This window comes from Vidua macroura, chromosome 24 (genome assembly GCF_024509145.1).
Source record: "Vidua macroura isolate BioBank_ID:100142 chromosome 24, ASM2450914v1, whole genome shotgun sequence".
Taxonomy (NCBI): Eukaryota; Metazoa; Chordata; class Aves; order Passeriformes; family Viduidae; genus Vidua; species Vidua macroura.
In genome coordinates, this window is record NC_071594.1 from 1545931 (window position 1) to 1568961 (window position 23031).

A 23031-nucleotide genomic window follows, 5' to 3' on the forward strand; every position below is an offset into this window, starting at 1 on the left:
GCCAGCCCATGACCTGCCTGGCACTGTTGCCTTCTTGTCCTCCCACAGCACCACCTCAAAAACGTCTCAGTGCCACACGTGTGTGAGGAGTGGAGGGGAGGTTTTTCTCAAGAACAGCCTTGCCACAAGTCTTATCAGGCTTTTGCCTGGCTTTCCTCACCGTGGCAGCTCCATACTCCCTTCCAGCTGTGTCCTGAGCTCTCCATCTGTCTGAGCTCTCCATCTGTCCCCTTCCTATGGTGTTTTCTGGTCCCACAAAAGAGACACTTTCAAGGCAGGCAGAGTGAAACCAAGGTGTGCAAGTCTGAAGAGCAGGTTCCCTCCTGCAGAACCTTGCCAGGCTCTGGAAAATCTCAGCTGTGCTGGGGCGAGGATGAGTCACTGCTCAGAAAACGGCATTATCCTGGGAAATACAAGAATTCCCAGCATCTGCACCTCTGCCCCTCCTGGCGACCACCTGTCCGAAGGAAGGATCAACTCCCGGTGTTGAACTAACCCCCAACAGCTGGACTTCCTGACACCAGGGCTGGGGACAATTATTCCCCCCAGCAGAATTCGAGTGCGCCTCAGACACTTCCAGCTCAGGAGCGCCCGACAAGTTTGAACAGGCAACCTGCGCCTCTCTGGGAGCAGCATTGGGCCAGCGAGCGCTTTGATTGCGATCAGGCAGCTGGCAGGAATCCCAGGAACTCTCACAAAAATGCTTTGAAGAGCCCAGATGCACAGGGCGTGTCCCGGAGTGGGTGCGGAGGGTGAGTCACAGCCTCGCCGTGCGCTGCTCGCCGCGCTCGGGCAGCGCCGGGACCCCCGAGCCCCCAGAGCACCGCTCGCGTCCTTAATGACACTGATTTCATTAACCCTCCGACTCCTGTCCATCGCGCCCCGGATTCGGCACGGGTTTGCGTCCCTTTCAGCCCTGCCCGCTGTGCCCGTGAGCACCAGACACAAAGGCAGACAGGGAATTTGCTCGGGGCGCTGCTGGATGAAAGCGCTGCTGCTGCTGCTGCTGCTGCGCCGGTCTGCGCTGCACTGGCTGGGATGATGCTCCCCGTGCCCCGCTCAGGGACACCCCCAACCCCATACCAGAACGCAGTTTGCACAGAACTTCAATAAAAACCTTCGTTTAAGCACCTTTTGCTCTTCCAGATACGGGTTTGGAATCTGCTGCAGAATCCCGGGAGATTCCCTCCCTTGGGCTAAACCGTGCGAACTCGCCCCAAGAAACCATTGTTTCCTGAAAGCCTCCCTAAGCTCCCTGTCCGCAGCTCCGCAGCCCAGCTCAGCAATTTGGGCGAGTTATGAAACCGGGAGATGCCAGAGCGCAGTGACGGGATGCGATAAACACGCGGCTCTCCCGCGGGGACAGGGACAGGGCTGTTCCTCGCCCCGGGCCAAGTGACATTACAGGTTTGTGAGAGCTGGCACTTTGTTGTGCAGGAGGCACCTGACGCTGACAGCCTGTCATTGATTTGCGAAAACACCGCTTGGCATCGATATCGAGCTGTCAGGAGAGACAAGTGGGGCAGGGGAAAACAACAGCCGGGCATTGCTGCACTGCTCCTGCCTGCACCGGGAGAGCACGGCCTGATCCCCACCTGGGAAATGCTCAGGAGTAGCAGGAAAGCTGCTCACTCCATCCACTCATCACACTGGGCATCACCCACCCGGCCCTGGGCACCACCCACCCTCCTCCAGGCTGGCCTTGCCTGGGCATGGTCTCAAAGTCCTGGCTGGTTGGGTGATGGAGCAGAGTAAAGCCTCTGCATCCCTTGGTGAGGTATAAAGAAAGGTGGGGAGAGGGGACCAAAGGCAAATAAATACCCTCCAGTTGCTTTACCCCTGTGTCATATGGACAAAACCTGGCTTTCTACTCCTACGTTTCATGGGAGGAGCATCCTGGAGCATGGAAAAGGACAGTGCACAAAGCTCATCTTTCCCAAGAGCCTGCTCTGTGCTTTCTGATGCTGCTTTTGTTCCTACAAAACATGAAAGGTGGATACAAACCACCAAGGAAACACAAAACCTGATGGATGGGAGTGAAAGCACCAGGTCAGACCCTGGGCACTGCTGATTCTCACTGGAGAGAAACTCCAGACATCCTTCCTCCCACAGCAGATCCATCTGGCAGCACAAAGGGCTCTGCTCCTCTGAGTATTGACAAAAGCACCCAAATCCTGGTCCTGGAGTACCCAGGAATCCTCTACCCTGGGCATCCTCTCCTCAGCCTCCCTCCTGATGGGGACTGCTCCTCTTCTCCTGTATCAGCCTCCTGTGGCTTGGCAGGAGCTTTGTCAGCACTTGCTGTGACCTGAAACTGGTCACACCAGCAGCGAGGTGCTCGGTTCTCTGCAAACGAGTTGCTGCAGTGTGGCTTGGCAGAGGGAGAACTCTCTGCTCCCATTCATGGCCTGGCGTGTCATTTCTTGCACAGCCATTTTATCTCCTCTTCTTGCTAAATTTCCTCTTTTCCTCCCTGCTGCCCCAAGCTGTGTGCAAAGATTGCCCCAATTGTGCCATGATTTCTCCACAGGACTGTCCCTCAGACAAGTGGGACACCCTCTGGGGGGATGTCCCTGACCCTCCAGGGGACCTCGTCAGGACCCTCCCTGACCCCTGGAGCCGGCGTTCCGCAGGAATCCTGCATTCCTGGGTTTGGAGGGGTGGGTTTGCAACCCCACGGGTGTTGTGGGCAGCGTTGCTCCTGCAGGCAGGGCCATCTCTTGGCACCGAGACCTGGGCTTGATGCACTTTGGACTGAGGGAAATACTGGAACCCGAGAGGAGCCGTGTGGGAGATGCTCCAGCCCCCGGCGAGCTCCGTTTCCTATCCAGACCCACAGAGCCTCACCCCGACCCCTCTCAGGGAGCGTGTCCGTACCCAGCCCTCGAGCCCACCCTGCCCACCGGCACCGCCGTGCCCCGGCCCGCGGGGCTGGGCAGGGGCCGGGGGCAGGCTCGGGGCCGGGAGTGCCCCGCAGCGGCTCGGGGGTGCCGGGGCTGGCGGGGAGGCGTGGGTGTGTGCGGGCAGGGCTGTATATCCAGTCTGGCGGAGGGTGTGACTGCTCACACGCCGGGGAGCCGAGCTGCGAGCAGCAGCGCTGAGACACCCTGGGCCAGGGGACGTATGGCAAGGAGGGCTTCGGGGGACTAAGCCCAGCACAGACGGTGTTCGGTGGCCCCGTGTTGTCCGTGCGAGCCAAGTGCAGCCCCGTGCCCGCGGCCTCCAGCCATGCTCCACTCCCCGCTGAAAACGGCGCTGGCCTACGAGTGCTTCCAGGACCAGGCCAGCTCCACGCTGGCCCTGCCCTCGGACCACAAGCTGAAAACCAAGGGCACGGGCAAGCAGCGCGTCCAGGAGCAGGTGATGATGACTGTCAAGAGGCAGAAGCAAAAGTCGTCGGTGTCGTCAAGCGTGGGCCACTCAAACCGAGGTAAAGTCCCTCAGCCCCTCAGCGAGGGGCCTCGGGGGCAGGGCTGGTGCTCTGGGCGCTTTGGTGGGGTTTGTGCAGGGGGGACAGACTGCTTTGCTTCTCTCCTGGCACACCTCAGGCAGGTGATGCCAAGATCTCCCGCACTGGATGGAACGGTTTAGGACAAGACACAGAGCTGGAAGCATCAACTCCTTCCTGGCTGGAGCTGATCCCTGGGAGTGCTGCTCCGCTCCACATCCCTGAGGCATTTGGACATTTCAGTGTGTGCTATAACCAATTTTTCCCTGGCTTTAAAGCTGGAGTAGCTGTCTGGTTTTGCAAATCCTTCCTCTGCAAGTGCCCCCATGGCTGGAATTCCCTGCCACCCCCTCCTGTGGATGGGCAAAGCTGACAGTGCTCCTCCACCCTGCCGTGGGCTGGGGCTGCGGCTTTGCTGCCTCCTGAGCGCTGGACAGGCGCAGAGCAGGAGGCTGTGCCCACACACAGGACACAAACCTCAGCTTGGGATTCACCTCTGGAACTCCCAGCACATCTCCCAGTTGCAGGCTGAGAAGTGTGGAGTCTCTGGGACCCCGATGGGAGTGGTAGGAAGGAGATGAGTTGGGAGAAGTGTCCCTGTGTTGGTTGGTGGGGGTGTTTCACAGCCCCCTCCACTTTGCCTGTGTTGGGGTCCAGGCGGCCGCTCCACCTCTGTGCACTGAGTGTGTGCCACAGAAACAATCAGCTGAGTCCTGCAGCCAGGTGTGCCTGTGGAACCCCCTGCTCTTTGGATCAAGGCTCGGCAAATGGTTCTTCCTGCCGTCCTTGTGTCTGGAGAAAGCTGATCTGGAGGTAAAGCCCAGCCTTCCCCAGCTGGAAGCTGCAAACGCAGAGGGTTGTGACAACCTCTGTGCAAAACCTCCTGGCTCTTGGAGGCGCTTTTCCAGCAGCCACAGAGCTCTGGCCTGGCTGAGTCCACCAGGGAGAGGAAACCCCAAGGCTTTGGGGGCCATTGGGGTGCTGCAGCTGGGACTGAGCATTCAGCTGAGTCTGGAGTGAGCAGCATGGAGCGGGGTCCTGGGTGAGCTGGGCCAGGCTCTGATACCTCCTTCAGGAGCTGTGCCTTGTCCAGCAGCTCTTTCAAGCTGCTTTGTGAGGCTGAATCCTGTGCTGGTGAGCTGCCATGGTCCAGAGACATGTTTGGGGCTGGATTAGCAGGAGAAGCTAGGTGGCTGTAGGCTGCTGGGGGAAGTGTGGAGGTGGTGCTTCCTCGGGAGCCATCCCTGCTCTGGGAATTGCAGTTGCTGGAACAGAGGGAATGGAGCATCTCCAGAATGAGGGCAGGTGGGCTCTGCCAGGAACAAATCCCTGCTTCCTCTGCTTTTGTGGACACAGACTCCGACAGGTGAGGGGGGGCTGGGGCCAGGAGAGCTTTCCTCTGCCACCAGAGTGGAAGATGGGAATCTCCTCCCACCTCTGGAGGGTTTATTGCTTAAGGTGTTACAGTGACAGACCTGACAAAATAAAATACACAGCAGGCTGAGCTGAAGGGCTCTGGATGGAGAGGCAAGCGGGCAGAGGGATCCATAGGCAGGAAGGAAGAGAGGCAGAGGGGGATTATCCAGCTTGGAGAGGAGCCCAGGTGAAACCTCTGTGAAAGGAAAAAAAAATAGCACATTCCCAAATTGCCAGTTTCTGCTCACCAAGCTAAACCCCTCCTCCAGACACTTTGGGGAATGTCTGAGAATGGGAATTGCGTGGAGATGTGCAGCTCTGGTTTCTGTGGCCCAGGGAAGCTGAGTCACATCCCACTCCCAGGAGTTGCCTCCAAGCACAGGGACCAGGCCCCCCCACCCCTAGTTCCCATCAGGGGTGGTTGGCCAGCAAAGGTCCTGGGGGCTGATTCATCCCAGTGCATTCCTGGATGGAATCCCAGAAGGGTGAGAAGCTGCTGTTTGTTCCCAGGGCTGTCTCCTGGTTGGTGTCCGAGTGCGTCAGGCTCAGCTTTCAGGTGTTGGGTTTTACTGCTCTTGCCCAGAGATCAGGTGGGCAGCCCTGATGAGAAAAATTAGTTTTTCCTACAAAGAGGTTATGTGGGTTAAGCGTGGATTCTGCCTGTCCAAACCCTCATCCAGCTTCAGCTCCCTGAATCCCCTGGGATTTCTCAGAGTTGCTCCTCAGAGGCAGCACAAGCTGGGGAATGCCCCAAGCCCCCTGACAAGTGCCTGAGTGCTTTGTTCCCTCTGCTCCCAGACAGTCCCAGAGTGGGGCTGGGCAGGTGTTGGGCCAGCTCCAGGTTTGTTGCTGTGTTTGGAACTGTGGTTTGAGCTGGAGCTGGAGCAGGGCCCAGAGCTTCCCCCAGCTACAGGAACGGCGTCCTGGTGTGTGTAGGATGGGGAACATGGACATGGAACCCTCGTGCACACAGCAGGGTGGGGGTGTTGTATCCCACCACTGGAGTTGCTTTGCAGGGAGCACACACTCCCTCACTATCCCAGTGATGGATGGAACCATAAATGAGTTGGTGATTTGGAGTCCAGCAGACCAAGGTGTTGTGGCCACTTTGGAGATCTGGTGTCCCACAGGGCAAGGTGGCCAATGTGGGCCCAAACTGGTGTGCACTGGGGTGGGACAGCGAGCAGAAAACTGCTGCCAGCAGAATACACCTGAACCCAGTGGGACCTTGGCTCAGCACAGCGGCTCCAGCTGTTCCCAAGGGTGGCATTGGAATCTGGGATATGTGAGGTCTGTCCTCCCTGGGGGTTGGGTCTGTGGGCTCTGCTCTAGGGCTTATCTGTCCTTCTCCCCATGGCAATACCAAACTAGATGGCTCCCCCTGAATTTGTGAGTAATGCACATTTCCAGGGAAAATTAATTTCAGTAGCATGGCAGAGGATAAGGCCAGGCCAAGCTGAACTAGCTCCTTGTAGCCATCAGCTCTGCTCTACAAAGTCCTCTGGCTAAAGGAAACTTCTGCCAGTGATTTGTCACTGAGGGGACACATCCAAGGAGTGTCAGATCCAGCTGTCCTATGGCTGAGCTGGGATTGAGAAGTTTCTGTGCCAGCTGTGGCTAAGAGGAGAGTAATTCCACCAAGGTCTGATGGGACCTCATCTGGCTTTGGCGGGAATCAGGACTCTGATGTGAAGAGAAGATGAGATTTGGGGGAAAAAAAATTCTTTTGAAGACTTCTCTAACTTCCCTCAGCGTGAGATGATTCAGTGAAAGGTTCCACTCTTCCACAAATCTTAGATTATTGGGATACAAAAAAATCCCCATTAGCTCATAGGCCAAAAGGCAGAACTGGAGTTTTGTCATTCCTGCAGGAATCTCCATGTCTGGGATTTCACTGACACTTCTCTCCTAGAAGGCACCCAGGCTTTGCTTTGTGCCTCCCACAGGCCTCTGCTCTCCCTGTGTTTTTCCTATGTTTAATCATCCTTATTGTTTAAAGCCGTGCATAGTTTATGATTTAACTTGCCTAGCCTGCACTGCCAGTGACTGGTTCTTGTCTTGCCTTTCCCTGCCACAGATTAATATTTATTAACAGACATCCTTTTCCACAATCTCCACACTGGCTCTGTGTGTCCAGCTGGCTTTGGGAAAATGGCACTTTGAACACAGCTCTCCTCCTGCCAGCAGTGCCAGCTGCAAGAGAGGAGCATTGCCTTTGAGGATAGGAAATAATTCATCAAGAACAGCTACACTGAGTTTGATGGCAGCCTCAGTTTACTCTGCAATAATGGATAACGGGGATGGAGAAGGGGATGAGGGCAGTGGGAGCAGTGAAGGGGGGCTCACAGAGATGCACTGCAAGGTTTTGCACTTCCTATCTGCTGTAACTGGATTTAACCCTCATGAATTTATCTCCAGTCTCACTGAAGATAAAAAAGATTTTAAAGTATCGAAGTTTTAAAGGAGATGTCATGGGGGAATGATAACTTGGGGAGAGGGGAATCTCAGCAGCCTTCAGTGTTGTTTTCTGCCCACATGGTCACTGAGAGGCTGCACTTCATCTGTGTGGTTCTGCCACATCTTTCCAACTCTGTCCCAGCTGTTGAGGGTCCTCTGTCATGAGGAAGAGTTGAGGGAGCTGGAAAGGGGCTCAGCCTGGAGAAAAGGAGGCTCAGGGGGACCTTGTGGCCCTGCACAACTCCCTGACAGGAGGGGAGAGCCGGGGGCGTCGGGCTCTGCTCCCAGGGAACAGGGACAGGAGGAGAGGGAACGGCCTCAGGCTGGGCCAGGGGAGGTTCAGGTTGTATATGGGGAAAAATTTCTTCATGGAAAGGGTGGTCAGGCCCTGGCACAACAGCCCAGGGCAGTGGTGGGGTCACCATCCCTGGAAATGTTCAAAAGATGTGTGGATGTGGCACTTTGGACATGAGTTAGTGGTGAACATGGCAGTTCTGGGGAAATGGTTGGACTCTTTGATCTTAGAGGATTTTTCCAACCTTGGTGATTCTCTGGTTCTGTGTTACTGACTCTGTGTGTTTGCCCAAGTGCACATGGGTCCTTCAGGGACCTAAACAGCTGCTTGGGTGACAGCAACTGGGATACAGACCTGTAGACATAACCAGAGAAAAGCACAAGGGGGGCATCTCCTACTAGGAGCATTTCCACCCTGGCCCAAATGGTATTTTGTGATTGCCTGGGTTTATCCCAAATTCCAAGGATCTGTGACCAGATTGTGTGGTCTTTACTCTTGAGGTGTTTGAAAAGAGGGATCTCCTTCCTGTCTCTGTGGGCTAGGGATACTGGCTGTCAAGCTGGCTGTCAAGATTAACCAAGCAGAGAAGTGTCCAAACCTGCACAAAGATCAAGTTTTCTTCAGCCACCTCCAGCAGAAAATCCCCGGGTTCTTCCTGGCCTCAAGACTGAGCTCTCCAAGTAATAAATCCCAGTTGAGTGGTGGCAGGAGAAACATCTTCTCCAACCAGCAGGGTGACTTCAAAATGCCTTGAATGTTTGAGGTTCTGTGTAATTCTGTGTTTATAAGCTCTTACGTACAAGTTCTGGGAGGTGAAGGCAACCCTCCCCTGCTGGAGAACATAAACTTGAACCAACTGCCTGATCGCCTGAATTTGGCCACATAGCCGTGAATTTATTGAAGAAAGTTACAGATGTGCCTAAACGGGCTTACTTTGGGTATTTTCTTGCACTAACCCCAGAGTCTGGAGTGCAGCCATGTGTACTTACCACACATGGCAGGAGCAGATCCTGAAAGGAAAAGCGTGGTCCCCAGGCAGGACTGGTCAGAGGGACCTGTAAGTCAGGCACAGAACCCTTTTTTACAGCTGCTCACTCAGGAAAATGCTCCAGGTGCTCACACCTGCAGTTACAGAATGTTTACAGAGAACAAGAGGCAGACGTGAAGAAGGAATTCCAAGGAAATTATCATGGAATGGCTTTACCTTCGTGCTCAGAATTATGATTATCACATAACTCTGTGTCCTGGGGAATCACCTGGCCCAAACTCACCACTTCCAGCACTGCCTTGCTGCTGCTGAGGCCCAGCACTGATGTCCTGATGTGGAGTTGAAAGGAAATCCCAGGGTGGAGAGGGAGCACAAGGTGAAGGACATGACTGAGTCTCCCGTTGCATTCCCATGGCCACTTCCTTGCCTTATCTGCAAGCACTGTGCAGCTTTATGTGCATGAGGCATCGGGGCTGGGGAGATCTGGGTGAGGAGCAGTGCCCAGCAAGTCCCCAGACTATGGAAAAGGAGCTCCTGTGGTTTCCTGCACAGGGGCAGGGCTGGGAGCCAGCCTGGCTGTTGCCTGTTCTCCATCCAGGGCTGACAATAGAGAGCAAATCTCATTATTTACACCACATCCACAGGAATCATCTTCCTGAGAAAATGCAAGATTTTTTAGCCACAAACCAAATCACCATAACAGGTTCTGGGTGCCTCAGGCAGAGCAATAAATAAGGTTTATTCCAAGGATCAGTGGCTGGAAGAGACCTGAGTGGCTCCAGGGCCTTTGTGGTCGAGCTTATCCAGTTTATCTCAGAGATGAGTCTTATCAAACAATCACAGAGATTAGGATATTTCTGACATTACCCACCAGTTTAGGTGCATAAGTTAGGACAGGTAAGTCCTGATTTTGTACTTTGTTAGACATTCAGAGCTTCCCCTGGAAGTTAATTGGAGTGTAGGGTTTGCACTTCCTCATAACGGGACCTGGGATGCCACAATTATTGAGCACTTCTGAAAATGAAATTGAAATCACCCTAAACTCTTATGAAACATCCAGAGGGGGTTAAGGGAATTCCATTGTGGAAAGAGAATGATTCACTTCATTCGTCTTGTAGTGATGAACGTGGCATTGAATGAAATACTTTTAGGAGGGATCCAAAGGTTGTAGTGCCAGAGACTGCTGGGAGAGCTCTTGGAAGGGCTGGGGTAGGTAAATCCAAACTCTAGTTAAAGCACTGAGAAATAGGAAAAATGGCTGATGGGTTCCTCCTGATCCAAGATATTTGCATCTTTAAAAAACATATCTGAGATCCAGTCTCATTTATTCCTCTAGCATTCCAAAAATAATGATGGAGCTCTATACATTTTCAGGAAAAGAAAGTATAGACATATTAAGTGATCTTCTAGAGCCAAGACTGGAATTCAAAGAGTGCAATGAGGTTTTGTAGTGTTTGACTGTTTTAAATCCCCAGGTGTTAAATAGACTGGGTCATCCTTTATCTGTGGTGTTTGTTAGGACCATTGATTGATTTTAGCAAGCCTTGCTCAGGCTGCTCGTGCTGATGGGATTGGTAGAATTCAGACATGGAGTGGACTGGTGAAAGTGTCAGGGGTGGGTTTTGCCTTCAGAGAGGGAAATTGTATTTACTACAAGTCTTCTATGGCCAGACATTCCGGGACATGTAGCACAAAATATCACCAGGTTCCTCTCATACTACAGCTAGGAGTCCACCAAGTTGATCAGAGGAAAGGAGCTCCTCGCCTGTGAGGAAAGGCTGAGAGCACTGGGATTGCTCAGCCCTAGAGAAGAGAAGCTTTGTGGTGACCTAATTGCGGCCTTCCAGTACCTGAAGGAACTGACAGAAGACATGGAGAAAGATTATTTACAAGGGCCTGGAGGGACAGGACAAGGGGGAATGGCTTCCCACTGTCAGAGGGCAGAGTTAGATGGGATATTGGAAAAGAATTCCTCCCTGTGAGGGTGGTGAGGCCCTGGCTGAGGTTGCCCAGAGCAGCTGTGGCTGCCCCTGGATCCCTGGGAGTGCCCAAGGTCAGGTTGGACGGAGCTTGGAGCAACCTGGGATAGTGGAAGATGTCCCTGCCATGGCAAGGGTGGAACTGGATGAGCTTTAAGGTCCAACCCAAACCATTCTGGGATTCTGTGATTCCATGATGTCAGACGCTATCCCCATCTCTGACCCTTTCTGCTCCTCTGCTTTGGGTTTTATGGCACTTGGTTTTTTGTGCTGCAAAGCTTGGGATGGTTTAGGGGGTCTGTGGTGTGAGGGCTGGAGTTCCCAGCAGTGCAAGGGCTCCCCTTGCTGCCTGTATTCCCTATGTTCCTCTTGAGATTTATAACTGTCACTTTTCCGTAACTAAACTTGCTGTTAAAGAAGAGCTTTGTGCTCTGAAAGTCACCTGCTGGGAATCCTTTCTCCTGTGAATCCTTTGTCCTGGGAATGCTTTCTCCTGGGAATGCTTTCTCATGCTGACTATGCCTTTTCCATTTGCAGGTTCCATGTACGATGGTTTAGCTGATGGTTATGGCTACGGGACATCCCGGGGCAGCTACTACACCAAAACCCAGACAGGGAACAGCAGCTGGGGATACCCGGTAAGACACTCCTTGGTCGGGGATTGTGGCATGGTCTGAGCTCACCTGGACAGGAGGAACATCTCACAGTCACGTAGGGAGGTCACAGTGCTTCAGAAACTTGCCTGAGAGAGGTCCTGGCTCTCCTAGAAAGGGATTCAGTGCATGGAGGAGGAGGATTGAGGGCCCCACAGCTGTTTTATGTGGGGATTTTAGAGTGGACAAGATTTAGTTTGCGTCTCTGGGTTGATATCCAATGGCACAAGAGTTTGGAAGCTGCCTGAGGGATCAGGGTTGGGTTCAGACTATCACAGCTCAGTTCAAGTCTGGAGCACATCCAGGAGTTCCCATCTTTGTTCCCGTGCACCAAAACGAATGTGAATGACACGAATGTGCCTGGGGAATGCAGATCAGGGGATTTGCATTAGAACTGCTGCTGCTCCCAACCTCAGTGCTGCTGCAGACCCTTCCCAGATACTCTCTGGCTTGCAAAAAAAGTAGGTCCAGTTCTTCCACAGTGATCTCCAAAAAAATTATTGCAGATTTCCAGAAAAAGCACAGGTGAGATGGTACCTGTCTTTGTGCAGTGTGAGGCTGAACATCCCACAGAGCTCCTGGTCCTTGGTGACAGACCCCTGGTACACAGGGAATTGCTCCAAACCACTCCACTGGGACAACTTGTGCTCATGTTGCCCCTCCATTTCAGGCCTGTGTTCTGCTGTTCCCTGCTTCTCATCAGCTCTAAAGTAGAAAGGAGCAATTCACAGATCTGGGATTTGAATATGAGAAAAGCAAAGGACTCCTTTCAACAACTCTGGGACTGTAAAGCAGCTCTCTGTCAGCCATCAAAGGCTTGAACTGGGAAAGGTCTTGGTGGCTCCAAGCACACAGACAGGGCTGCAGCTTTTCCTGGTGGTTGCCAGATCCTCTGCTTGTTCAGAGCACCAGCATTCCTCAGCTTCAGGAGGATTTTCCTGGGTCTTTCCTAATGGCCTTGTTGTAGCATGATGGCTTTGAGGCAGTGGTGTCACTTGTTGAGTTTGCAGCACTGGGTGTTCAGTAGGAAAACTGGGAGCACTGGAGTGTCTTTGAAATGTTCCTTTCCAGCCTGTTGGTCCATTTCAGTGTCCTTTCCTGTGCTGGTTAAATCCCAGCCAGGGGGACTCCTGTCCCGAGATGGGAAAAGTGTGTTCAGAGGAGGCACCAAGTTGATCAGGGGGATAGAGAATTCTGCTGTGAGGAAACACTGAGAGACTTGGGATTGTTCAGCTTAGAGAAGAGAATCTTTGGGGTGACTGTACTATGGCCTTGTAGTACCTGAAGGAGCTACAGGAAAGATGAAGAGAGATTATTTCAAGGGATGAAAGGACAGGACAAGGGGGAATGGCTTTCCACTGCCAGAGGGCAGACTTAGATGGGATTTTCTTCCCTGTGAGGGATGGAAGAAATTCTTTCCTCTGAGTTTGGTGAGGCTCTGGCACAAGTTGCCCAGAGCAGCTGTGGCTGCCCCATGCCTGGAAGTGTCCAAGGTCAGGTTGGGCAGGGCTTGGGGCACCCTGGGCTAGTGGAAGGTGTCCCTGCCTGTGGAATGGGCTTTGAGGACCCTTCCAACCCAAACCATTCTGGTATTCTGTAATTGGTCAGAGCACAGGTCCATCCATCCAGGTGTCCTGTCTCTATCCCTAAGACAGTGGTGGAACCCTGCAGAGGGTCCAGCCATGGTAACCAGGCAGGGTTTTTGTGGCCACTAGAAAAGTGCAACTGAGACAGTTCCCGAGGCAGAGGTGGAGCCTCTGAGCTTCACAACTCAAACAGTTGAGATGTTTTGTTTTGATGATATGTTGCTGTTTGCCTATTGTGATTCCTGAATGGAGTTTGCTTTGCTTTGTCCAAGCAAAATTGCTCTGTTTCAGCCATTCTAAGGGTTTGTAGATGGGGGTTTTTGTTAAAGAGGGAGGAAGCCAAGGCCTGGCTCTGCTCATGCTGGTAAGGTGCTGCTGCAGCTCCTGCTGCTGATGTGAGAGTTATTGTTTCCTGTTGTTAGTTCCTGATCTTGCTCCCAATCATTATGGCAGCTGGACAAATGCTGGGTAGGTGGGAATGCCACTGGCTGCTGGGGGTTTCAGTCAGCAGTGTTGGTGTTCTGGGGAACAGCTGGAAGGTGGTGATGAAGGTGATGAAGTTCAGGACCTCCATTAGACACCAGAGTCCCGTGGACACAACAGTTCAGTCCCTTCAGGCTGACTGGGGATTTAGGCAGCTCTGTTCTCTGAGAGACTCCTCTGCACTTACTGAGGAAGGAAGGTCTTTCTCCAAATTTGAGTGTCATTCAAGTCTTTAATTCTAAATATTTTTGATAAAGGTCTGCAGGATCTGGGTTACTTTAGCAAAAAGGACTGAAGGAGTCACAGTAAACTTTGTCTTACCTGAGTCTATCTGAGAATCAGCCATTTAGTCCTGACAAGTTGTCTGACTCCTCCCCTGGCCAACAAAGGCAGAGGTAGGGGCGGTGATTCATCTCCTCTGCCTGGGAGTTCTGTCAGGTCAGGATGAATCAGCCCCCCTGGATCCCTATCTCCTGCCGCTGGAGCTGGATGGAGCAGGGAGATGAGTGCACAGGGAGATGACTGCACTCACAGGCAAGCAGTCCCAGGTGCCACTGGCACTTTGGAACACATAACCTCAAGCCTAAATGTGCTTAAAAAGCTCAACAGACACCAGACTCCCCAACCACACTGAGCAGCTTCCTCCATTCTGCTTTTTCCAGACAGTATTAAAGGTTCCACACATCCGCCACCAGCTTCCAGCTTGGGATAACTTCAGCTTTTGTCTACAGACCTGTTTGAAGTCTGTGCAGGTTCTGGGCTTCCTGAAAAATGTTTCCTGTTTGTAATTCCTGGGTTGTAAGATGTAAAATCAAAGATAAAGCAAATCTGTTTTTGAAGGCAAAATTGCTGGACTTATTTCCAGCTGGAGGTGGTGCTGTGAATGTGTCTGAAAAGTGGCAAAGTCCTTTGGGGTGCACAGGCAAACTCAAATACTCCAGGGAGGTGACTCAGTGTAATATTGAGGGGAATGACTGACTCCTAGTCCCCCTGGAGTTAAAAAGGTGCAGCAGGAAATCCATGTCCAGGTGTTGCTCCACAGCACCTGCACCTGAGACACTGCTCTTGGAGTGCCCTCATCTAAGGCACTGCCTCAGATGGTGGCACTAAAGGTGTCCTGTCCCACCCACAGCTCTTAAAAGCTGCTATCCCTGACTTCCTCTTTTTGTCTTGTTTTGTGTCTTCCTGGAAATATCAAACTTTTCACTTCTGAGTTTTCTTCCCAATCTTGTGAGACTGATGTTCAAATATTAGAGTAAGAGAAATGATGGATCTGGAGGAAGAGCTCTTTCTGGATCAGTCAGTTTGGAATAGGCTGCCCAGGGCAGTGGTGAAGTCCCCAGCCCTGGTAGTGTTCAAAAACTTGTGGATGTGGTTCTTGAGGACATGGTTTAGGGTGAATGTGGCAGTGTTGGGTTAATGAAGCGACTCTTTGATCTTAGAGGGCTTTTCTAATTTAATGACTTCATAATTCTTTGTTTCTAACACTTTGGATTAAACTCTGTGATTCACCCATTATTACAGATTATTTTCTGTTAATTCCCCTTGTGAGGTGCCTGGTTTGCAGCATCGCTGTCCCAGTGTGCACCTTCTCACTGCCAGTGCAAGGAACACTGAGCCAGTGGGGCCTCTCCAGGGGGCACTTGGAGGGCAGTGGGTTTGCTCTTGGCTGCAGCATTTCTGTGGCTCATGTGTCAGGGGCTGGTGCAGCTCTCAAGGACGTTCAGCCTTCGGGGATTCCTTTGCTCAGATACCACACTGGGATGCAGTAACAGGAGGATCCGTGACTGCAAACCCCTCTGTGTCAGGGTGATACCTCAACCCAGGTTCAGAGAAGCCTTAGAGGCATTTGTAACCCTACTGCCACTGTGAGCTATGGGTGGCCAGCAGTTCCCAAAGCCCTCCAGCCTCAGGAACTGTGTCCTGGTGTGAGCAGCACCTCAGGTCCCACAGGAGGGTCATTTGTGACCACAGTTTAGACAGATAAAACCTGGGAGAGGGTTAAGGAAGCTGGACTGGGCACCTAGAGCAGTGCAGTCCTGGCAGAAGCCTCAGCATGAGCCACACCCTTGTCTCTGACAGCTCAGTTCACCCCAAAAATGGAGTCTCTCCAGCAGTGTTGCAAAGCCACAGCCACAGTCAGGTGGTCCATGGATTGCAGGGACCTTGGTGCTCACCCCAGCTGTAGGTACAGCTTTGGAGAGGCACAACAAATCCCAAACACATGGAGGGCAGCACGTGGGGTTCCACCAGCAAGCACCTCTGAGGCTCAGTTCCCTCCCAGCTCTTGCCTGGGTCTGCTGGGTTGGCAGGTCCATCACTGGCAGGGAACTGGGGCATTCCCAGGTCCCACAGTGTGACCAAGATGAGGCAGGACCAGGACAAGGTACAGAGCCCACCTAGCTTGCCGTGCTGCTGCTTCCACAAGAAGGAAATCCCCCACATGATGTGGATGTGTCCCCCCAGCAGTGCCCCCAGCGAGGGCAAACAAACCCTGGATGTGCTGGGAAGGGAATCTCAGATGTGTCCTGTCTCCAGCAGATCCTTATCCCCACAGAGCTGAGCTGGGGCTTTCACAGAATCACAGGATCACTGAGGTTGGACAAGACCTCTAAGATCATCGAGTCCAACCTTTGACCCATCACCACTCAGTGCAGGATCCAGAACACCTTCAGGGACAGGGGCCACACTGCTGCCCTGGGCTGTCCATTCCAATGTTTAACAACCATTTCCATGAAGAAATTCCTCCTGATGTCCAACCTGAAACTCCCCTGGCACAACTTGATGCCGTTTCCTCTTGTCCTGTCCCTATTCCCTGGGAGCAGAGCCTGACTCCCCCCAGGCTGTCCCCTCCTGTCAGGGAGTTGTGCAGAGCCAGAAGGTCCCCCCTGAGTCTCCTTTTCTCCAGGCTGAGCCCCTTTCCAGCTCCCTCAGCTGCTCCTGGTGCTCCAGTCCCTTCCCCAGCTCTGTTCCCTTAGCTGGACAAGCTCCAGCCCCTCAGTGTCTCTCTTCCAAGGGGCGCCCAGATGTTACTTTAACAAGGGATCTAGGAGCAACCATGCTCCCAGACCAAGGAATATTTGGCTGGTCTGGTGGTGCTGGATTAAAGCAGTTACCTGTAGTAATTACATCTGTTATGGCACTAATGAGAAACACACACCAGTGATCCCTCTGCACCAGAGACTGTAGGAATATTTGTAACCAAAAATCCTCTGTGGGACAAAGTGTCAGAGCTTTCTTTCTGAAGAGCATTACCTGAACAAGAGGTGGTCACTGTTGTCCCTGCCCGCCTTTGCTTCTTTGGCCAAAACCTCTCATTGTCAGTGGGAGCTTTGTTCCTTAAGGATTTCAGGTCAGAATTTGTTGTTTGTTGTGACAATGCATCCAAGCTTAAAGGAACCCCAAAAGAGAGTGGTTTGGATAAACTTGCCAGAGAAAACAAAGGTTTAGAGTTACTGCACATCATTGCTTGGTCAGAGCCTGGTGTCCTGGGGAGGTTTGCACAAAGCTTTAGGCTTTGGAACAGCAAGTTGGACACTGCCTTCCTTGGCCAGAGCTTATGGAACCAGCAAGACCTAAATCTCAGGAGAATGAGAAAAAAGAGATGAAAAATCATAGGGAAAGGCAGCTCCTGGGTGAGGTGGGAAGGAGCATTTCAGAAATAGATAAACAATGTATTTGCTGGTTTTGCAATTTTTCTGCCTGCCATGGAGGGAGCAGCAGTCAGAGGGTTTCGCAAGGAGCGTGAGGAGCTCTCCCCACCCAGCACTCAGGGTGGGACCCGCTCAGGTTGCATCTCCTGTGCTTTGCCCTCCAGCCTGGGAGAAACCTGCTCCTGACGTGTTTATACGGAGCCCTCACTTCTCTGTCTGCTGCTCTAGAAACAAACAAATTGCAAGGGAAAAAAATCCAGGCAGGTAATGAACTGATGGCGTCCTCAGATGCGGAATCAGAACCACCCAGTTCTCTGGGAGGGCTCTGACGTGGGAAGGCAGAGCTGGATGCGGGCACCATTCCTGGGCTGATGCACCTTGCTCCATGCTTCTGCTTCTCTGGAAACTAAGGGGAGGACAGAGACTTTTCCTGCCAAGCAAAAGGGTTTATGGAAGGAAAAAACAGAAAAGGACTCATGGCTGATGGCTGGGAAAATGCCATTTTGACTTTCTCTCTAGAACCACTTTTATTCCAGCTGAAATAAGAGGTTAAAGACATTTATTTACCTGTCTCATGTGTTGGATATTCTACTTGTTGTTCCTAGAACATACTGCAGGCTGAGAACTGGAGATCCACAAATGCTCATTAATTTAAAGGCAGGTCTGTGCTGCTGCCAGGGAGGGAAGCACTTCCTCCCTGGGCCTGACAGGAGCAGGAGTGCCACCAGTGCTCATCTCCAGTACCTTTCCTTCCTCCCTGCCTTCCCTGTCTGACTGTGAATGAACAGCTCCCTAGGCCTGGCCTCATACAGACACACTCATTTCACAGTGGGGAGGCTAAAATTCAGAATGTCAGGTGGCCTGGCTGCACCTGAGCATCCTCCTGCATCCTAAAGCCACAGGGGACTGCCAGAGCCTGATGGAATGGCTGGAATCAGAATCATAGGATTGCAGAAGGGTTTGGGTTGGAAGAGACCCTCGAGATCATCTCATTCCACCCTCTACCATAGGCAGAGACACCTTCCACTCTCCCAGCTGGCTCCAAGCTCTGTCCAACCTGGCCCTGGGCACTTCCAGGGATGGGGCAGCCACAGCTTCTCTGGGCAGCCTGTGCCAGGGCCTCCCCACCTTCACAGGGAAGAATTTCTCCCCAAAATTCCATCTAACACTGCCCTCTGGCAGTTAGAAGCCATTTTCCTTGTCTTGTCACTTCAGTTATTGATGAAAGATCCCTCTCTATCTTCTCTGTAGCCCCTTCACATCCTGGAAGGTGCTGTTAGGTCTCCACACAACCTTCTTTTCTCCAGGCTGAACATTCCCAGCTGTCCCAGCCTGTCTCCACTGGAGAATTGCACTAGTGCCCTTATCAGCTGGATGGCTTCCTCTGGGCTTGCTCCAACAGTTCCATGTCCTCATGATCGGAGCACCAGAACTGTGCAGAGTACTCCAGGTGGGGTGTCACAAGAGCAGAGTAGATGGGAGAATCCTCTCCCTCCCTGCAGCCCACACTGGGGGATGAGCCCAGGACAGGGATGGTTTTCTGGGCTGCTCCTTGGCAATCCAAGGAGTTGTATGATGGAAGGTGTCTCCTTCCAAGCTGTCCCGACTTCTCAGCTCCTGGGGGGAGAAGTCTCAGTGACAGCCTGAGCCCTTCAAAATGCTTCCCAGATCCTGCAGTGCAGAGGGAATCACTGCTTTCTGTCTCCACCCCACTGTGAGGGACTTCCTGGTCTTTCCCAGCATTTCCCCACACTCCTGAAGGGCAGAGGTGTGGATGGCACACCATGCACACACCCATGGGCAGTGGGCAGATGCAATTCACAGCATTAGGAAATCTGGGCACTGATGAGGTCTGAAGGCCAGAGATTGATTCTTTCCTTTCACTGCTGCTCTTCTGCACAGGGAGAGCTCCCTGCACGTGGAGTGGCGTCAGCAGAAGTTGGGAGCTGTTGTCAGGTGGCTCTTTAAACCACAGACTGTGTGACACCTTCCCCCTCAGAGATGGCATCTCTCCAGACAGAGTGCTTCCCTTCCTCCTTGCTGGGCACCCTGTCTCACTGATGGCTGCAGGGAATTCCATTCCCTCAGCCACATTTGCTCCAGTGCTAGAAGTGACGGTCCCTGACTTAGCTGGGTCAGCATCCAACACAGGGATTTAGATTTTAGTGTGGGGGAGCTTTGCCAGGAACAGGAAGGGATCAGGTCAGCCCCAGTCATGCAGGGATTCATAGACTCAAGGTCTGAGGTCCATTGGAGCTGGCAGGAGAGCCCTCATCGATCTGGAGCCGTTGGATCAGGCTCCTGCTGCAAAAAGGAATTCTGAGATACCAATTAGGTCCGTGCCACTTGAAAGATATTAAAATGGGCTCAGCCAAGCATCTGGTAGAATCAGCAATAAAAGTCGTGGACTGCCTTTGGTAATGAGCTTCACATCACACGGGAACAATTTTCCCATGAGTTTGCAAAAGGCTCCCCCGCCCTGCCAGGACCTGCTCGGACTTGCAGCCCAGGGCTCCTGTGTTGCAGAATGGTGTCTTTGCAAACAGCTTCACCCGTCTCAGGGCTGCCAAGGAAGAGGACAATGCTATGGCCACTCTAAAACCCAGCAGGAAATCGAGGACCCATGATTCTGTCTCAGCAAACTCCCCCTCCCCTCAGTGAGTGCACTGCAGAGCAAGTCCCAGCTTTAGATAAACAACGAGTTCCTCTTCCAGGCTCCCTGAGTCGGTTTCAGCAGATGCCCAGGGGCTCCGCAGCTCTGCCAAGCTTCTGACAGCCCTACAGAATAATCCCAGCTTAAACTGACTCATAAAGAAAACCAGCAGGGCTCACATCTAAGCTGCTCTCTGTCCTGCAGCTGTTGCCAGCAACTCCACTGAGCACAAAGTCCACCCTGCATCTTCCCACTGCAACCCTGTCCATCCCTCACTGTCCCCAGGGTTTCTGAACCCAGGAAAATGAATTTAAATGAGGATGATATCACCTCAGAAGGACACATATGGTAGATCATGACTCCATGGAAGGTCACTTTGCCGTTGCTGTGTGTGTGCTGCATCCCAAGCAAACCTGGGATGGAGAGAGCCTGTGTATGTGGCCATTCTGGATTTTATCCTGGGCAGCAGAGGGCTTGTCCCACTGCCAGAGAGCCCCCAAGACTCATCACAGTCTACTGTGATGTGCCTCACCCTGGCTCTTCGTTTCACCTGCGACCTGTCCTTCCAAACCCCGGGAGCTCTGCAGGGAGCTCTGCAGGAGGCTCTGAACCTGCCCCTGCCCCACTCAGCACCAGGTTTGTTCTGTGTCCTCCAGAGAAGGCACAGAGAGAATCTGCTTCCCTTTTCTCCCCTTGCAGCAATTCACCTGTTTAGATGAACATCTGAAAGTCTGAAAACGACTCAAAGAACAGTGATCTGGGCATCAGCAGAGCTGATGAAAGGGTTTAGTCCCACCCAGGTGGTGCCAGAGAGCCCCTTGGGAAGGGTTTCAGCCGTTACCTCTGCAGCTCTCGGGGACACATCCGAGAGGATTCCCTGCATTCCTGAAGATCGGTTTGTTAATGGAAATATTTGGCTTAATTAATTAACATAATGACAATTCTGCAGAGTGTTGGAGGCAGGAATGATGCTGAGTGTGCTGGGGCTGGGATGGACTTAGGGCAGAGCTGAGGGACTCGGGGTGAGCCGGCAGAGGATTCCAATTTCTCTGTCATAGAGTGTTTCTAGGTTAGGAAATACGGATTTCTTTTTCAGTGACATGAACTACTACACCAGGCACAGGCTTTTCACAATTCCAAGGAAATTATTAGGAGCCCGTGTTGACTTTTCTCTCCCAGCCAAAGGGACCCTTGGGTGACCTTTGCAGAAAGCATCACCCAAAATGCTACTGCTTAGAGTTGGATGAGAAAAAAACACTTTGATCCAACAGGACACCATGGATGAACTTTCTCAGGATAATCAAAGGGAGATGGGGAAGGCAGTTTTATTCCTTAGTTCTTTTTATCCCTGTTTACTGTATGTCTTGGAGATCTCCTTGCCAGGCTGCTGAGGGGATGCAGAGCAAACTCAGCAATAATAGGGCAAACAGCCCTAAAACTGTTTAATTTCTTTTCCTTTCTGCAGTAGACACCTGAATGAGTTGTCTCTCATTTGGACATTACCCTGCAAGCTCCCACAAGCCAGCACTGACATCCCAAGGGTTTAACATTGCAGAAGAAGATTGAATTCAATCCTGGTGTGGCAAACTTGATGCAAATCTGGAGGACTTGTGATGAAGTGGTGAAGGGATTTTGAACTGACAGCAGGGCAGCTAAAACCATCTTTTTGTTTTGCTAATTGTAGATAGTTTATTTTACCATCTTTTATCCTTTCTTTTTTACTTCCTGTCTTAGTCATCTCAGTTTTTATTGCATATTCCCCCATTGTTCCCAGAGCATCCCATTATCTGAGCAGATACTACACGCCTCGTAACTCATAAGCAGATATTCATTGTCTCCACTTGTTTCTTGGCACAAGAAACAGGATTCAAGAATCCCTTCTTACTCATTTTTCACTCCCTTTACTCCCTTTCTAAGGAACTAATAGATGGGAGGGAAAGAAAAGAGCGTAAGGAAATTAAAAATAAGTGCAGGGATTGCTGGAAAGTCAGAATGGGACATCAAGCTCCATGATGGTGAGAGATATGCAGTGAGCTCGTGTAATTGCAGGATGGGTTAGACCCTGTGTGTTGGGAATAAAGCACTTTCTCTATTGCCAGGGTCATGTTTCAGCTTTTAGTTCTACTTTAAAGCTCGTGGATCCCACATCCTGATCCCTCAGTGTCCCTGATATCCAGGTGGGGTTTGGCTCCTTTGTAAGGGCTGCAGGTTGGATAACCTCGGATAAATTTTGGGCACGAAAATGCTCGAGAGGCCCAGGAAAGCGGTAACAGGCAGCCAGGTGGGCCTGGCGGTGCCGAGCTCAGCTCAGCCCTAACGCGCTGTGTTTGCTGTTTGGCAGCTCTACAACGGGACGCTGAAGCGGGACGTGGAGAGCCGGCGCTACAGCTCCTACAGCCAGATGGAGGGCTGGGCCAGCCGGGCCCACGGCAAGGCCCTGTGCAGCCCCCGGCCCGGCAGCGACTACTGCTTCGTGCAGAACATCAAGAGCAGCCGCAGCGAGCCCGACCTCTACTGCGAGCCGCCCCGCGGCACCCTGCGCAAGGCCCACGGCGGCGGCCGGGCCGAGCACAAGGCCACCCTCAACCGCCAGAGCATCTACAGCAGCTGCAGCACCCAGCAGGGGACCAGCAGGACCAGTAAAAAAGTGCCAGCACGGGCCCTGTCCTGCCCCTCGAGCAACAAGCCCGACGTGGTCTATGCCCAGCCCATGATGAGCTGCAAGCAGGACGGGGTCTATGGACAGGCCCAGTCCAGCTCCAAGTAAGTGCCCTGACCCTGAGGGAGTGTGGACAGTGCTGGGAGCTCTGTCCACCAGAGCCGGGCACCTGAGCTGCTGGAGAGCCCTTACCAGTGCGTCCTGCAGCAAAATGGGTCACATGAGTCACTCTTAAGGGCTTTATTTTGTTTCCTGGGCTGTGGAGGGGAACTGATAGGATTGGCTCAGTGCAGATATCTCTGCTGTAGCTCTGTGATATTGGGCAACGCAATCCCTCAGTGTCTGTGGTGGCATTAACCCACAATGATATGAGGATGGGGAGGTGAAGAGCAGAAGGCCTGGTGTCAGGGTGTCTCTTCTGGCTGTCCTGCTGCTTCAGTCTGGCAGAAAACTTACCCAAAAAAAAACCTGTCTTGGAAGGAGTCAGTTCCTGAGGGTCTGACTCAGAGCAGAACTGAGAGCGTGTTAAGCAGTGCTGTTTCCCTCTCTTCTCTCCACCCAGCTCCGGCTTCATTTGTCCAAAAGGTCTGACTTGGGTTTCAGAAAAAAACTGAGTCATAAATTGAAATAAATATCCTAATTGGAATAATCTGACTAACCAGGAAAGAGGAGCCAGTGGAAGCTGTTCAATTCTTTCCTGTCCAGAGCATCCAGTCTCATTTTGAGTAGGAAATATATAAGGGTGGAGGATGGTCCATCAT

The 23031-nt window shown here is 52.3% G+C and overlaps 1 protein-coding gene across 1 annotated transcript in view; it reads left to right on the forward strand.

The window, feature by feature from the left end:
* The first annotated feature begins 3146 nt into the window (after positions 1-3146).
* PKP1 (plakophilin 1) overlaps positions 3147-23031 on the forward strand; it is a 48624-nt gene continuing 28739 nt past the window's right edge. Inside the window, exons 1-3 of the mRNA XM_053998300.1 lie at positions 3147-3430; positions 11121-11221; positions 21953-22374. Of these exons, the coding sequence (XP_053854275.1) occupies positions 3229-3430; positions 11121-11221; positions 21953-22374 (725 nt within the window). The 5' untranslated portion in view covers positions 3147-3228. The remainder of the gene's footprint in view (positions 3431-11120; positions 11222-21952; positions 22375-23031) is intronic.